The 15,858-nt window shown below is 33.6% G+C and overlaps 1 protein-coding gene across 9 annotated transcripts in view; it reads left to right on the top strand.

Annotated features, from left to right (window-relative positions):
* ERBIN (erbb2 interacting protein) overlaps positions 1 to 13,767 on the top strand; it is a 125,683-nt gene extending 111,916 nt beyond the window's left edge. For 2 of the 9 annotated variants that reach the window (XM_035014547.1, XM_035014546.1), the window contains exons 22-25: positions 8,767 to 8,976; positions 10,064 to 10,156; positions 10,634 to 10,708; positions 11,720 to 13,767. In XM_035014547.1, coding sequence (XP_034870438.1) covers positions 8,767 to 8,976; positions 10,064 to 10,156; positions 10,634 to 10,708; positions 11,720 to 11,827 — 486 coding nt within the window. In that variant the 3' untranslated portion in view covers positions 11,828 to 13,767. Of the gene's footprint in view, positions 1 to 3,210; positions 3,355 to 6,034; positions 6,155 to 8,766; positions 8,977 to 10,063; positions 10,157 to 10,633; positions 10,709 to 11,719 lie in introns of all 9 variants that reach the window. The other 7 variants (XM_035014551.1, XM_035014543.1, XM_035014544.1 and 4 more) reach the window with 7 other exon arrangements.
* The last annotated feature ends 2,091 nt before the right edge of the window (positions 13,768 to 15,858 follow it).

A 15,858-nucleotide genomic window follows, 5' to 3' on the forward strand; every position in this document is an offset into this window, starting at 1 on the left:
TGTCTCGGTTCTGTGGCTCAAGTGTGTAAAGCACGTTCTTTTAAGATTTAACTTCCTGTCTCTCAGTGGGTTTTACCCAAGAATTTTCTTATCTTTGTTCATTAAATACGTATTTTTAAGAACAGCTAAATGTATACAACCTCAATTAGTCATTTAAAATATTTCCTTAGGTCCGATTTTTCAAAAATGAATGCCTAAAATATGATTGGTACCATATATCAATTCACATTGAACCTCTGCCTATAATTGTTAGCTCTTTTGAATACTATCACCTTTAAATAGCTGAGCATCTAATGGCCTTAGGCAACCTCATTCTCATCCAGATAGTCCATCCATGGACTATCATCCATAGTCTCAGCTGTAGCTATACGTATTGTTGAGGCTCTTTGAGCTTGTGTGCTTTTTCTAAGGAACTTGGAAATTTCTTAAGCAGAGGAGTACCATAGCTGTTTTATAAATAAACTCCTGGAGATACTATGGAACTAGAATGAGAAAGGGCTATAGTTTTTTGGGGTTTTTTGTTTTTGAGGAGGAAGAGGCTGTATTTAAGTTGACTGAGTTACGAGGGTCTCTAGTGGTCCAGAAAATAAACGAGAAATGTACTGATGGAAGTGAGACAAAGGCAAGAATTCAAGAGACAGTTTTGAAACAGACTCTAGGATAGTTTACTTGTGATTAGAATATTCCTGTAATAAGTCTTTGAGGAAAAGGAATTAAGCTAGAGTGGTGCCTTGAGTAACTGGTTGTTGGGAATGCCAACATAGAGAATGAAGAGCAGATTTGGATGAAGAGATGAGTTTGGTTATCATATTCTGTGTAGTTGACATCTCTCAGGTGGCTGTTCTCCCATTACTTTCCTGTCTGATGGAGATGTACCTAGACTTGAGTAAATAGGAAGCAAGTAGCAGCTACCCCATTGTTCATTGTACCTCTCTGCTTTATATATTTAGAAATCGGCCATTCAGTTACTTCAAGAGTGCATGACAGTAGTTTCCCAGTTATGCCCACTGGTAATTGAGAGGTGAGGAATAGGCCAGTGAAACTACTAAGAAAAGCCTTGTGAGGACACAGAGCAACATGATTTAGAATACCAAACTTGAAAGCATTGGTTAAAAATGGTGGAGGGTGATGGAAAATCTGTTTGCTTCTCTGCAGTTCATTCTTTTCCTCCCCCAAACATAATTCTTAAGGCCTGGTAGACATTTGAAAATATTTCACAATGCCTTACCCACTTCTAGAGGTAAGTCCCCAAATCAAAAGTTGCTACTTTGCCCAGTGTAGTTGCTTAGCATTAATACAAAAATAGTAAGTTTTTGCAGCTTATTTGGTTTTTAAACCTTCTATTAATAACCCCTCCTTCCCTTCCCTGCAACAAACTGTACCTGGAACCCAAACATATAAATAGATCTCACCTCCTGCTTCTCAAGCCTTATTTAATTAAACTAACAATTCTGGTAAGAAGCAGTCAACTAGAATATCATTAACATAACATGATAATATCCACATTCAGTTGCTACAATACAACTCTTAGCATGTAATGAACAGCAGTGCCCAGGACGTATTTCTTAATTGAGCTCTGCACAAATGTGTTGTGTTGTGACAGCGTGCAGTTTTATATAGATGTCTTTGCACAGGCCTGAATTAAAAACCGCGCCTGTTCTGAGCTTTAGCCTTCTTAGTCAGTGACATATTTACAAAAACTTTATATATGTTCAAAGATGACAGAAAAAGCTTTGTTCCAGGATCTACATATAATTAAAAAGGATCATTTGGACCACTCAAGTTAAGAACATGTTAAAACTATGTGTAACACATCAGTGTGTGTTGTTTATGTTTCTGTCTATGTGTGATTGTGTGTAGAGTTTCTTTATTTTTACATTATAATCAAACGTTTATGGAACCTCTGAATTGTCTCTGCCAAATCCTAATTGTTTGTGAAATGGTCTGGGAAAGTATAGGCCTGGCCTGTTAAGTTTAGCTTTTTCTTTAGTCATTACTTTGGAATCCACAAAAAAACTAAAAGTATTCATTGTAATTTTATAGATCCCTTTCATTCTGGAATGGCACATTAAGATTTCTTGGTATTAGAGATCAACTTCACAATTTGGAGAAGGCATATATATTCCTTAGGAATAATACAGAAATGCTTGTTATGACATTTCTATATTTCTTGATAACAAGCCATGCTCAAAATGTGGTTGCTCTCAGTTTGACCATAAGACCCTCAATATTCAGGGACATGACAAGAAGCATCCACATAAAAGAAAAGCATGTAATGTAACAGCTCTGGGAATTAATAAGCAGGAACAACAAAAATCAGGCATTGTGTTTATTGAGGTACATTTTTCAGGCAGTTCTGGGATTAGTGATAAGAGATTCATCAGTGTAAGCATTCCATCAGTGGTTCTTCAAGTTTAAGCAGCAAATGCCACTACTAACTCCTAAAATATAATCTTAAGTATCTATCTATTTGAATGGGAGAATTTTTTTTACAAGTACCTTGTCTAACTTTTTTCCCCTGGTAACTGTAGAGCAGTGGGAGCCTTTTAAGTGTTATATCCTAAAACTTTGTGTATATGTTAACTTTTTTTAATGTAAGACATGTTTCTAAATGTAGAAGGTAATTTTTTTTTTAGAAATTACAGTGGCCAAGAGCCAGGTGTGTTTTGCAGATTTATTTTGTGGTATGTATGTATGTATGTTTAAACTCTCCATTTATTTAATAATAATATAGAATTGATTTCTGTAAAATGAAACAGACTCTAGAAATCCGTTTTGACTTAGAAATAACTGGTTGTCGGTAAAATTTATCTTTATAGAAAAAATGGCTTGTGTTCCATATATAACTACATATGTACACATACATCTAGGGATGGCATCAGTTCCCCTTTTCTGACGAACTTCTAGTAAGATGTATTAGGAGTAAAGGAAATGATAGCATTATAAAAGCCACTGTATGTTTGTACTTTCTTCTTTACTGTTTAAACATGTGAATGGTTGGATTTACATGTACTTTATGTGTATATGTGTATGTTGTCATGTAAATATATGGTAAATAGTGCCAGTCTCTTGCAGTGGCACTGAAAATTTGATGCATGATATTCCTGAGTGGTATTGGGGTTACTTATAAATATGTCTTTGTACATAACATGTCTTGTGAATTTTGCATGCTACACTAATCTCTGTTAAATCTATCCCCTCTTTATTCAGAGCATGCTGTCAAGGTCCTTTAATTCCAATTTTACTGCTGTAAGCAACTTTGACTATGGCAGCTCTAGGGATCTGCATGGCAGCCAAGGCAGCCTTGCCTTGAGTGTTGCAGACGGAAGAGGTTCTGGTGGGCACATTTTTCGAGTGAGTACCTGCAGTAGACCAGTACTTTCAGTACACAGAAGAAGAAAAAAAAACCACATTTTAGTGTTTTCACATTTCTAGAAAATAAGTTTTTATGGTGGGTTAGATATCTTGATTACCTTCTAGTTCTTCCATAGCTTAGTTCTAAAACTCCCTGCAAAGTTGATTTAGTATTTATCTCTTAAGTTTCTTTGGCTGTAAGCTAAGGATGTAGTATGTAGTATATTCTTGTTTATGTAAATAGGGTTGAGCGATTGAAATAACTGAGTGGTTTTTTAAAAATTATTATGCTTTGTGGTGTTTTCTCTTAATAAAATTAGCTAGTCTCCATAACTCAAGGTTTTAAGCCTATGCTATACATAGTACCCAGAAGTGTTGTGGGGAAGAATAATTTTTAGTTTACTGATTGAGAATTGGCAAATGAGAAGCACTACCTGGAAGTAAGTTTAATCACAATTCACTGAATATGAGTAAGGCTGGAGAAATTGTAATAAGTACCAATGAAAAGGCAAAACCCAAATCCTTTCTTATACATGTTTTAGCATAGTCATTATGATGAAGAAGGAAGGTTTATTCTCTTAATGAAAGTTAAGGGTAGGCGGTAAGAATGGCAGAGAAGGAGAAAGAACAGAACAACTCTGGTATGGCTCTATTTTAAGATTTTTCTCTTCATAACAACTTAAGGTGTTAGCATGGCCTCTAAATAAATATTTATTTCTCCCCCTTCCCTTCCATTCTGAAAAGATACTTCTTCTCTTACAACATTATTTTGTCTCCTCCCCATAGTTTTATTTCCATATTGACTCTGCTTACTTCTGGATCCTTGCCTTTTCCTAAGGGTCCTCATCACCACCCCCTTTTTAATACACTGCTGGCTTTGCATTGTTGTGTTCTAGGACAGGAGTGGTCTCCTGGATTCACTTTGCTGTGGCTGGACCTCACCTTTCTTGCTCTGCCCTCTGTTTCTATGTTAGAGTCATAGCAATTGTTTTGTAATTTATCACTGAAATGGGAAGAGAAGAGTGATAGCTATTAAGCCCTGCATTTCTGTTACTCATTCCAACTGAAACCACAGAGTGAAGGCCAGGGGCTTTTATTAACTTAGGAATAATCTTTATTGTCATCTGGAACGATTGTCTTTCCAAATTCTTAAACAGTAATATTTTTTGCTTATTATTCTTAAACTCAGAGCCTTTGAGTTTGTTGCATTTTGCATTTTCATTCATAACATACTTGTTCTTTTAAAGACTAAATAGTTACACATTCAGACTTGAATTTAAACTTCAAACTATGACCTAAGTTGATTACTATGCGTTCCAAAAGCACATCTCAAAAATGGGGAAGGAAGGCAAAATACTCATTGCATAAATTCATAAAATCAGATCAAACCAAATCTAAAAATGCTAATCAGTGCTTCGAACCAGCAACTAACTGCACATGATAGCTCTGTTGAAAATAAAGTTTCTAAGGTTAAATCATAAGCCCTTAGACTTATGTGTATCTTGTGGCATATCATAATGAAGTAGATTTCAGATTATTTTTCAAAATGATGTAGTATACATAGCTGTGTTGCTAGCCACATATTATTTTGTTTTTTTTGTTTTTGTTTTGTTTTTTTTTTTTTAAAGATTTTATTTATTTATTTGAGAGAGAGAATGAGAGACAGAGAGCACAAGAGGGGATAGGGTCAGAGGACGAAGCAGACTCCCTGCCGAGCAGGGAGCCCGATGCGGGACTCGATCCTGGGACTCCAGGATCATGACCTGAGCCGAAGGCAGTCGCTTAACCAACTGAGCCACCCAGGCGTCCCTAGCCACATATTATTTTGAAAGTAACAATAGTGCTATTTATCACAGTCCCTTTAGTTTTCAGAAATATAGCTAAGTGTGTTTAGAACTAAATTAAAATGAAAAGTATGGGCATCTTGCTTCCTAGCATATTATAAAAAATATTCAGAGACAATGAGCTACTGAATTTGTTTTTTCTCTAAAGCTATCAATGAAGTAGACTATAAGGATATTATTGACATACAAAAATATGAACTCCAGTTAATTTTAAAAGCAAATTGAAAACCAGACCATTGGTTTTAAAAAATACTGAGCTGTCCAATACTAGTATGATAGAATTAAGCTAAACTGAATTTTATAAGGTTGTGTATTTATTGGTACTGCCCATCATTAATAAAATCGCAGGCGGCACTGTGCTGTTAATAGCAGTTACTATTTTTTATTACAAAAACAAAAAACTTTTGTAGTACTCAACAGGAGTAAATTTTAGTTGCTCTTAAAATTTGGGACTTTTAACTTAGTTCATTAATAACTAAATTGTTCACAGTGTTAAAAGCTAGGTATTACTGTAAATAAAACTAAAAACATTATGAAGTGTATATTAAAGGTACTAATATTTTTCCTGTTTTATTGAGATATCACATGGTGTTAGTCCAAAGTGTACATCATAATAATTTGACACACACACATAGTGAAATGATTACCGCAACAAGTTTAACGTCAATCATAAAGGTACTAATGTTGATGGCAGTTACGATCATGTTTGACCTGGTTCTTCATCTTTCCACTACCTAGTAATATTTTTTCCAATCTCCTTTCAAGTGTCATCATCATTTTGATTTCCATCTGAAAGAGCATTATTTGTTTACTTTTTATTTTCCCCTCATTTGAAGCATCCCCAGCCATCCTGTCCAGGAGATCCTTGTCAAGATGATATATTCATTTCAGGACAGCCGAACTACTCGTCAGCTACACTTAGTCACAAAGATGTTCCTCCAGACAGCTTGATGAAAGTAGGTGTTCAGGAAATAAATGAAGACATCTCTTTGAACTTGTTTTACAGCTTTTGAACTGGAAATAGCATATGCTTTAACACCGAAAATAATTTTTTGAGGACTTTTCCTTCTTGATTAGAAAAGATTGTTAAAAAACTAATTGGGAATTATGAAATAGATTTTTACTCTATTATTTCTTAGTTTAGTCAATGATTTTTTTCCACCGTGGAAAATGATTTTATTGTTATTTTTGGATTTCTCTACTATCATCTACTTATTGTGTTGTTTGAATCAGAGGCTTTTTAGCATCCTGATAGTAAATCTTCTGGAGAATTAAAGATGAAACTGTCTTAAATTCTTCATTTGAGGATGTTTTTACTGTTATTAAAGGCATTTTAAAATACTTTAAATGTAATTAGAAATAACCTTGAAAGACTTCTGTATGTGGTAGAATAGATGATGATTGTATTCTTACTACTTTTGCAACTAAAGCATCGCTTAGAGAGTTTACTTTTCTGTCACCAATACCAGATAGATAATTCTTTTCTTTTTTTTTTTTTTTTTTTTTAAAGATTTTATTTATTTATTTATTTGAGAGAGAGAGAGAATGAGAGAGAGAGAGCACATGAGAGGGGGGAGGGTCAGAGGGAGAAGCAGGCTCCCTGCTGAGCAGGGAGCCCGATGCGGGACTCGATCCCGGGACTCCAGGATCAAGACCTGAGCCGAAGGCAGTCGCTTAACGAACTGAGCCACCCAGGCGCCCCGATAATTCTTTTCTTTAATATTCTCTCTCAGCTGTTCTTTCAACTAACGCCAATTCCATATTCCTAGTATAACCAGATACAATTTTGAAGCATACTTAATGTATTCTATAAAAACTTCTACACTGTTCTTGAGAGTAGGAACCCAGCCATATAACATAAGTTCATACATAACTATTTATTTTATCCCTTTTTTTCTTTTAATTGAGCTATGTTATTCGGTTTCTTTTTCTTTTTAATATCCATTTTTGTAGTTTAGGTTATTGGGTTGTTTCATACTTGTATTCTCCTGAGCCATCTGCTAATGATAGCTTAATATATTCTATGGGTATGTTTAACACTGATGTAAAATGTCAGGCACAACTAAGAATCTAGGTATCAGGCAGTCTTAGCATGGGTCAGAAGTAATTACTGTTTGGAAAATTTTCCCCAGGAGAAAGGTATTGATAATCTGCACATAGGAATAAATGATAACAAGCTTGGAGAAAGCGAGTGTAGTCCACAGAGTTGTGCATAAGTAATAAAGTGACAACACAACCACTTAAAGGCTCCTGGCAGATTAATGACTTCAAATCTACAAAATTCAAGTAGTAAACAACCACAATTTTTTTTAAAAAAGATACAGAGATAATGGAGTACCTCATTCGCTTTTTCTCCAACCAATGTAAGATTTGTCATAGAGTGATAGCATCTTTGTGCCCTGTTAGAAAACACCTGTTGGAAACTTTAAGTTCCCAAAGTTCAGAATTAACCAAGTTCTGAAGTATATAACACAGTAAAAAAGATAACTTTTTTTAAAATAAAAATCTTCACCAAAGCCAGACTTCTTTGTTTCTTTCAGCAAGGTTGATATAACAAGAATGTAGTTCTGAAACAATTACCATAATCTTTCCCCAAACTTTTCTACTTTGGGAATAATTTTAGGAGAATGGGGCTCAATATTTCTCTCACAGTTTTTCTATAATTCACTTGTGAATAAGATCACCTCTTTATTAATAATCAATAATGAAGTTTTAAATGATTGAACAGCTGAAAAGTATTTCTCCTATACAGCAATCTCTCTATATGCACATACTTATAATACGAATGTAAACTTATTTTTCAGATAGTTTCATCATACTAACATAACACATTATTACCTGCATTTACACAAAGGTGATTTTAAGTCTAAAATTCAGATTCAGTCTAAACAATGAGAAGCATTAAAACAAGGATAGATCTTTAACAACAAAATAATTATCTCAGATTTTTTGTGTAACTTGCGAAAAGTAAAATAGAATGTCAAGGTTTAATTTTTGTGGTTACTGTTTTATGGAACTAACATTTAAGGAGTTTAAAAGTTGCTAACTGCTACACACACACAAGGAATAAGTTAGTTTTCTACTGTATAGATGCCTTGACTTGTTAATTCTAGAAAGAAAGAAAAGTAGAAAATACAGTCAGATTAGGACACAGAAATTGCAACTTTTGTTCAGAAGAAAATATGAACAAATACATCTTCTACCCTTTTAATGGGCTTAAATTTTAAAATTTTGACATAATCACCATTTTAACATTTGGTTACTATAAGAAAGATAGGTCCATGCATATTGAACAGAAAAGCAGATAATTTTAAATGTAGATAGGATTTCCTTTCATTTGAAACCTTTAAAGAGTGAGAATCTATCTGCAAGCATTCAGGCAAGTTTAGAATTAATAGCTTTTTTCTTTTAAAACTGTAAAATTAGAAAAAATAGTATAAGTGGCTTGATATTGTGTGATTTAGAATGTTAAACTCTAGTGCTTTTGTAATGCTCCAAGAAGAAAATCCAAATATTTGTAATGAGACATTATTGTTGGTCATTTTAAGACACTTCGTGTTTTTCTTAGATGCCTTTGATTAATGGACAGATGGGCCAGCCTCTCAGGCCTCAGGCAAATTATAGTCAAATACATCACCCCCTTCCTCAGGCTTCTGTGGCAAGGCATCCCTCTAGAGAACAACTAATTGATTACTTGATGCTGAAGGTGGCCCACCAGCCTCCATATACACAGCCCCATTGTCCTCCTAGACAAGGCCATGAACTGGCAAGGCAAGAGGTAAGAATAATCAAGAATATTTGAAATATGAAACTAAGCTCTTAATGTACTTTATAGGTTATTTAACTATTAGCAATAAATCCATATAGAATTTTAACATAGTTTTTACCAATTTGTTGAAAGGTTTGGTTTCATGTTAAGTTTATAGGATGTCAAACTTAATGGTTAACTTGACTCTCTGATCCCCTATGTTCTGATTAATTGACATAGGATTCAGTGTTTCAGAGGTGATTTTTTTTTTTTCCCTAAGGTGGTTGTTTATACAAAACCATTCGATGATATTCCAGTAATTAGACCTTCTTCAGGAATATGAATAGTAGACCATGAAACTTGACTGGCATGTTATGCTTTACTATTGTTATTTGACACTGAGAGTTTGAAATTTGACTAGAGTCTCCAAACTACTTCGAGAATTAAATCTTACAAAGTACTTAAAAAGTAACTAATCATTCATTTACATATTTTGATAGCTTATTGATAAAATGATATTGTTAGAAACTTAGGCAGAGAACATGTGCCTTATTCGTTTTGGTTTAGTCTCTGGGGAAAGGGAGTATTTTATAACAAGCTTAGTTCTTGATCTTTTTTTGTAGTGTGGTTATAAAAAATATTATCAATTGATCATCAGTCCCAGTGTCTCGCAAGCATATAAACAGGTTCAAGAAATGAGGAGTTGATATCCAACAACCACCCAGGGATTTTTAAATATCTTAGGAAACACCCAATAAACGGAGATACTATGTAATTTAGATGTTTTACAAATGGAAACTGATAATAAGCTGATAATAACTGTGTGTGCTCAATATCATTAAAATCCATGATATCTAAAAAAAAAAAAATAAGATCAATAGTAATCAGTTGCCTATCCTTGTAAAATAACAGGAGATTAATTTAGGAGCTATGCTTTATAATCCCAGCTGTGCCTTTAACTCACTAACTTATTAACATGATATTCCATGTTATAATTTCCCTTCAACTGCCCGAATATTGATTTTAGATGAATCTTTATATATTTTACCAATAGTTAAATACTGTGTTGTAGCTTTTTCTGAGATGTTAGTAATAGTTTATTTTCATATTAATTCAGATGCGAGTGAGAGTTGAAAAGGATCCAGAACTTGGATTTAGCATATCAGGAGGTGTTGGGGGCAGAGGAAATCCATTCAGACCTGAAGACGATGTGAGTTTGTCTATTTGTCCTTGAGATACCCATAAGGTTTATTCACTACTTAATGCCTCCTGTACATAAGTAAAAATCTAACAGATACTTATATAAATCTAGACAGATACCATCTTTTTTATTTCTCTCTGTATTGTTCAGCTTTTTGTTTTGAAATGTGATCACTTCAAATTAATTGTTTGAGGAAAACAAATTAAACCCCCTGTTTTAAATGTTCATCACACTGTGAAGTGATTTTTAAATTTGGTTATTACATTTCTGCCCATCTGTACTTTAAGAGAAGTTACTATACTCAAGTCAGAATTACCAGCACCAAAAATAACAAGGGGTTGTAACAATATTCAGAGAAAACAGGGAGAAAACTTGTACTATGATTCAAATATTTACATACTGTCAAAGAAAAATTGTTCCTTGTTACTCTGTCATTGATGCATACTGTTTTCCATTAAGTGTTTATCTTTTTTGTTGTTATTAAAGGGTATATTTGTAACAAGGGTACAGCCTGAAGGACCAGCATCAAAATTATTACAACCAGGTGATAAAATTATTCAGGTAACTAAGATACATCTTTTTATTATTTTCTTAATTTTTCATTTTATAAGATCTGCTTTCTCATCAAGAAATTAAATGCCTTGGGACGCCTGGGTGGCTCAGTCGGTTAAGCATCTGCCTTCAGCTCGGGTCATGATCCTAGGGTCCTGGGATCGAGTCCCGCATCGGGCTCCCTGCTCCGCGGGGAGCCTGCTTTTCCCTCTGTCTCTGTCTCTCTCTCTGTCTCTCATGAGTAAATAAAAATAAAATAAAATAAAATCTTTAAAAAAAAAAAAAAAAGAAAGAAATTAAATGCCAAATTTTGAAAATAATCATTTTGTGAAGTTTATCATTAAATATTTGTGGATGAAAATAGTGGCATTTCTTATAGGCCACTCTCTTAGTATTTTCATAGTTTATGATATTTCTTCCTAAAACCTTGGAAAATCATGGATATTTTTGAATACATGTTAGATATATCTTAGCATTTTGTTTAAGTTCAGGAATGTTAACTTCTTTAAAATAAGATGGTGAAAGAATCTATTTGTTATAAGAATTAAAGAATTTAATTCACGTGAAGCACTTAGAACTATGTTTGGTATATAGTAAAACCTCAGTAAATGTTAAGCCTAAATTATAAGAAATGTAGTGTTTATCTGCTGGCCCAAGGCAATAGGAAGAGTAAGCCTTGCCCTCTGCTATCCTTGCATGTTGGTGCCCTCATTTACACGTTAGCACATACACATAACACCATGCCTGGCACTGTGTCTTAGCCAGGTGCTTTCTAACATTGGGTTGCTACATAAGAATCATCTGAAAACATAGACAAGGTACAGGTTCCTGGGTCACACCTTCAGAGATTTTAATTTCATAGATGTGGGGTAAGGCCCAGGAATCTACATGTTTTAAATTGCCAGAATGATTCTTATTTTCTGCCAGGTTTGTACACTATCAGCAGAAATTTAAATGTACAGATGCAAATAAATTATTATGAAATGTTTTTCTTAAAGACATTTTTCTTTTTTCTTCTAGGCTAATGGCTACAGTTTTATCAATATTGAACATGGACAAGCAGTGTCCTTGCTAAAAACTTTCCAGAACACAGTAGAACTCATCATTGTACGAGAGGTTTCCTCTTAAGAATTGAGGACAAAAAAAGGGGGAAGGCAGCAAGATTTATTGGAAGATATTTGCAGGGGAAATTAATATTTTGACTATTTTTATATGTAAAGATGAACTCAAAAAATTATGTTCAAATTTGTACATTAATGAAATAATGGAACTTGTGGTTAGAGGGAAAGAACCACTGTACAGTATATAGGGGAGACTGTTGAATTCATACCATATAAAAGTTCTTGTTAGGTTTTTAAACATAGCAATCAAGGCTGCAAAAACAAACATATGTTGTTTTTGTATAGATTGTAGGTTTATTTTTGGATTTCATACACATGACTGAACTCTGTGCAAGGCTCTAGTTAGCCTTGATTGTAGCCCAGAGACAGATGGCAGAGCTTTCTGTCTCATAGCTTTTGTGCCCTTATTTTTATTCAACTCGTATTAATGTTTTTCTGCTGAAACTACTTTTTTTTAATGTGGGCAAGAGATTTGAAGTGTTGGTTTTTGCTATGTGCATATTGAATTGAAGAGTGAGTAGGTGAAGGTGGTGCTGGTGGGTTCACTTTCCAAGGCCAGATTAAAACAGTTAATTCCTATAAAAATCTGGAAGCAAAGATTGAAAAAACAGCTGTTAAATGTTTTTATTAATAAAATAATGCAATAAAAATGTAATGTCTTTTTAAAGAAATAAAGACGATAATTGCATTTTATGAGCTCTACAGGATCTGTTCTTGTCATAGCCATTGACAGTACATTTGCTACTGGTGATTCAATTTTTAATTTTTTAGTCACAGGAAATTTTTAACTCTTCTGTAGATGCATGTCCATGCATTTTTTTGTGATATGGAAATCTCTTGATTTTTTGCAAATGGTGGTCCTTGCAGTCTGTTTTATAATTAGTATTCCATTTTAATCTTAATTTATAATTTTTATTTTAAGCAGCAAATGAAACTAAAATGGCCAGTTTTAAAAGATTGTGTTGCTGTAACACAAAGTGTAAGCAGATTTAGGAAAGCCTCTTGATTTTGTTTGGTCTCACATTGCCTTGGTAAAGTAAAAGGAAATACAGTACGCATGGAGCTAGGAAACCAAAGCAAGTTTGTGAAATTGGCACAGTGATAGAGAATTGCTGTGGAGAGTTGTAGAGCAAAGGGATGGGTCCTTGAGGCCGACCAGTGTGTCAAGGTATTCAAATAAAGGGCTGTTCCTACAGGTAACATTAAATGTGAACTCGACACTTCAGAGTCTTTAAAGGGTTTCTAAGTGTATCAGTGTAATAGAATAGTGTTTTACCACCAGCTGCCTTTGTTCCTCGTTAGTGTAACAAATATTTCATAGATGTTTATTAATTTGTTCATCCAAACCATTAATTTTGTTTCTATTCTGTCGTTGTAATTCAATAAAATTTGAGTAACATGCAGTGGTAAGAATTAATGCATGGTTATTTGGACCAGAAAAAAGTGCCACAGAAGACCAATAACTGTTTTTAGTTGAGGCTAGTCTGGAGCCTTTCATTAGAGCAATATTCAGTTATTGCAATTCATTTTTAATTACTAAGAAATATAATTTTGGAATTTTTAATCTGTTATGCTTTGTTCTTCAACCTTGTTTTAATTAAGACTTTTATAGGACTAGCAAAAACAGCAATTTACATTATTTTTGCAAAAGGAGTTGAACTCGTTCCTTTCTTGCTAGTCAGAGTAAATAGGCAGTAATTTTCAAAAGATGTGAACTCAAATATTGCACTTCTTTCAAGATGTTATCATTTGGTTATTGTACTGTATAGTTTTAATAATATTGATTGAAACCCTTTAACAACTCTTTGTAAATTTTAACTCATTTTAGTTGTTTTTCAGTACTATTTACATAGGAATTGATTTTTATGGATATAGTAGAAGAAATGTGATGTATTTTGATAAAATTCATTTACTGTATGTGTGTTGTAATCTCTAAAAAAAAAACAATGACAAACAGCTTCTTAAGACAAGCCTCGGTGTTCCCTTTATTCATAGTTTATTTTAAAATACTAATTTTGGCACATCCTTTTTTTATTTCAGTCAATTTTTCAGTCACATTCTACTTTTAATAAGGAATACATAAAATAGATATAATTGTGACATTTTCAACTACTTTATCTTGCATCAGATACACAGATAATTTTGGAAAAGGAAAATAGCCACAAAAAACGACTGATTAGTGATCAAACCTTAAGTTAATTGTCTGCATATTATATTGATATATTACAAGTGCAGCAAGTATTACATGCACTAGTATTTTATTCTCCTCTAGTTAGTTAAAAAAAATTTTTTTAATGTTCTTATAACACATATAGTTGAGTAAGAAAGTTAGTTACCAAGGAAGAGTAATGTGATTATATAACAAAAAATTAATAGCAAAACAGTTTTGCACTTAAATAGCCATAATTTTCCTCTAAAATATTGGAAAATTAAAATGAAGTAAGAACTCTTCGTTAGAATTTTTGTTTTGGTTGGTAATGATAAGGTTTCGAAATTTGAATAGAAGATTAAATCTTCCAAGGAAATGAAGAAGACATTTTTAGTTTACATATTGTTGAGTAATTTGTAGTCAAGGCCCATACCCATAACTGACATTTAAATATTATGTAGCAAACCATCACAACCAAAACTCTCTCATTTTTAGTGATAGTGTTTAAAATTGGCCACCCTAAAATTTTAAACTGTTAAAAATTATATGTTCAGAATAATTTATTCTGTACAGAATTCTTTACATAAACTGACAGGCTGATTCATGAGGGAATCAGTATCTAAATCCATAAAATTCTAAAATTTCTTACATATTATGTATTTTTCTGAACTCTTTGGACTTGAAGTTGTGTATATACTTGAAAAAAAAAATTTTAAGTATTTTTAAGTAATCTCTACACCCATCGTGGGGCTCAAACTTACAGTCCCAAGATCAAGAGTTCCATGCTCCCCTGACAGAGCCAACCAGGAGCCCCTGAAAAATTCTTTAAATACTTACATTGGCATAAACAGAACTAAACTTTTAAGTATTAACTTGCTGCTTAAAAGGAAATCCTATTAGCAGCTATGTAATATTTTTATCAGCATTTGTAAAACATTCCAAATTTTTGTCCTTATTTAGAATGCTTGAAGTAACACAGTGAATAGGTGATAAACTTCCGCTGTTTAAAGTTATGTGATTTATTTTATGAAATTCAGGGTGAGAAATTTGTCATAGATACACAATAAATTTTTTGGCACTTTAAACCCTTGTATTTCTGGGTATGGAGGAAGTGTAGTTTACCTTAAATTACTGTTTTATACTTCTAAAGGAAGCCATTGGAATGGGAAATGTTTTCCAGTTAGTTCAAGACTGGTGAGAAATCTATTTCAAAGGCTATTTTTTTCATTCCTTCTGTTGAAATTCTTATTAGCTTATTTTTTTGGTTTAATGTATAGTAAATAGATTTCTTATGAAATAAACTGAAATCAGAATAATTTTTTTTTTTTTTAAGATTTTATTTATTTATTTGACAGAGAGAGACACAGCAAGAGAGGGAACACAAGCAGGGGGGGTGGGAGAGGGAGAAGCAGGCTCCCCACCGAGCAGGAAGCCTGATGCGGGGCTTGATCCCAGGACCTTGAGATCATGACCTGGGCTGAAGGCAGACCCTTAACAACTGAGCCACTCAGGCGCCCCTGAAATCAGAATAATTTTATGTTTCATCAAAAACAATACACATAGTTGATGTACAAGGGAATAAAATACCACTTGTCTTTTTTTTTTTTTTTTTAAGATTTTATTTATTTGACAGAGACACAACGAGAGAGGGAACACAAGCAGGGGGAGTGGGAGAGGGAGAAGCAGGCTTCCTGCCGAGCAGGGAGCCTGATGTGGGGCTCGATCCCAGAACCCTGGGATCATGACCTGAGCTGAAGGCAGACGTTCGACGACTGAGCTACCCAGGTACCCCAATACCACTTGTCTTTTACAAGGTAATCTAGATGGTATGGGCAGCCTGCTCCAACTTTTAGGTATTTCCCTTGTTTCTTCCTTTCTTCCCTTTCTTT

Source organism: Mirounga leonina, unplaced genomic scaffold (assembly GCF_011800145.1).
Source record: "Mirounga leonina isolate KUSES-001 unplaced genomic scaffold, KU_Mleo_1.0 Mir_168, whole genome shotgun sequence".
In the NCBI taxonomy this organism is placed as follows: Eukaryota; Metazoa; Chordata; class Mammalia; order Carnivora; family Phocidae; genus Mirounga; species Mirounga leonina.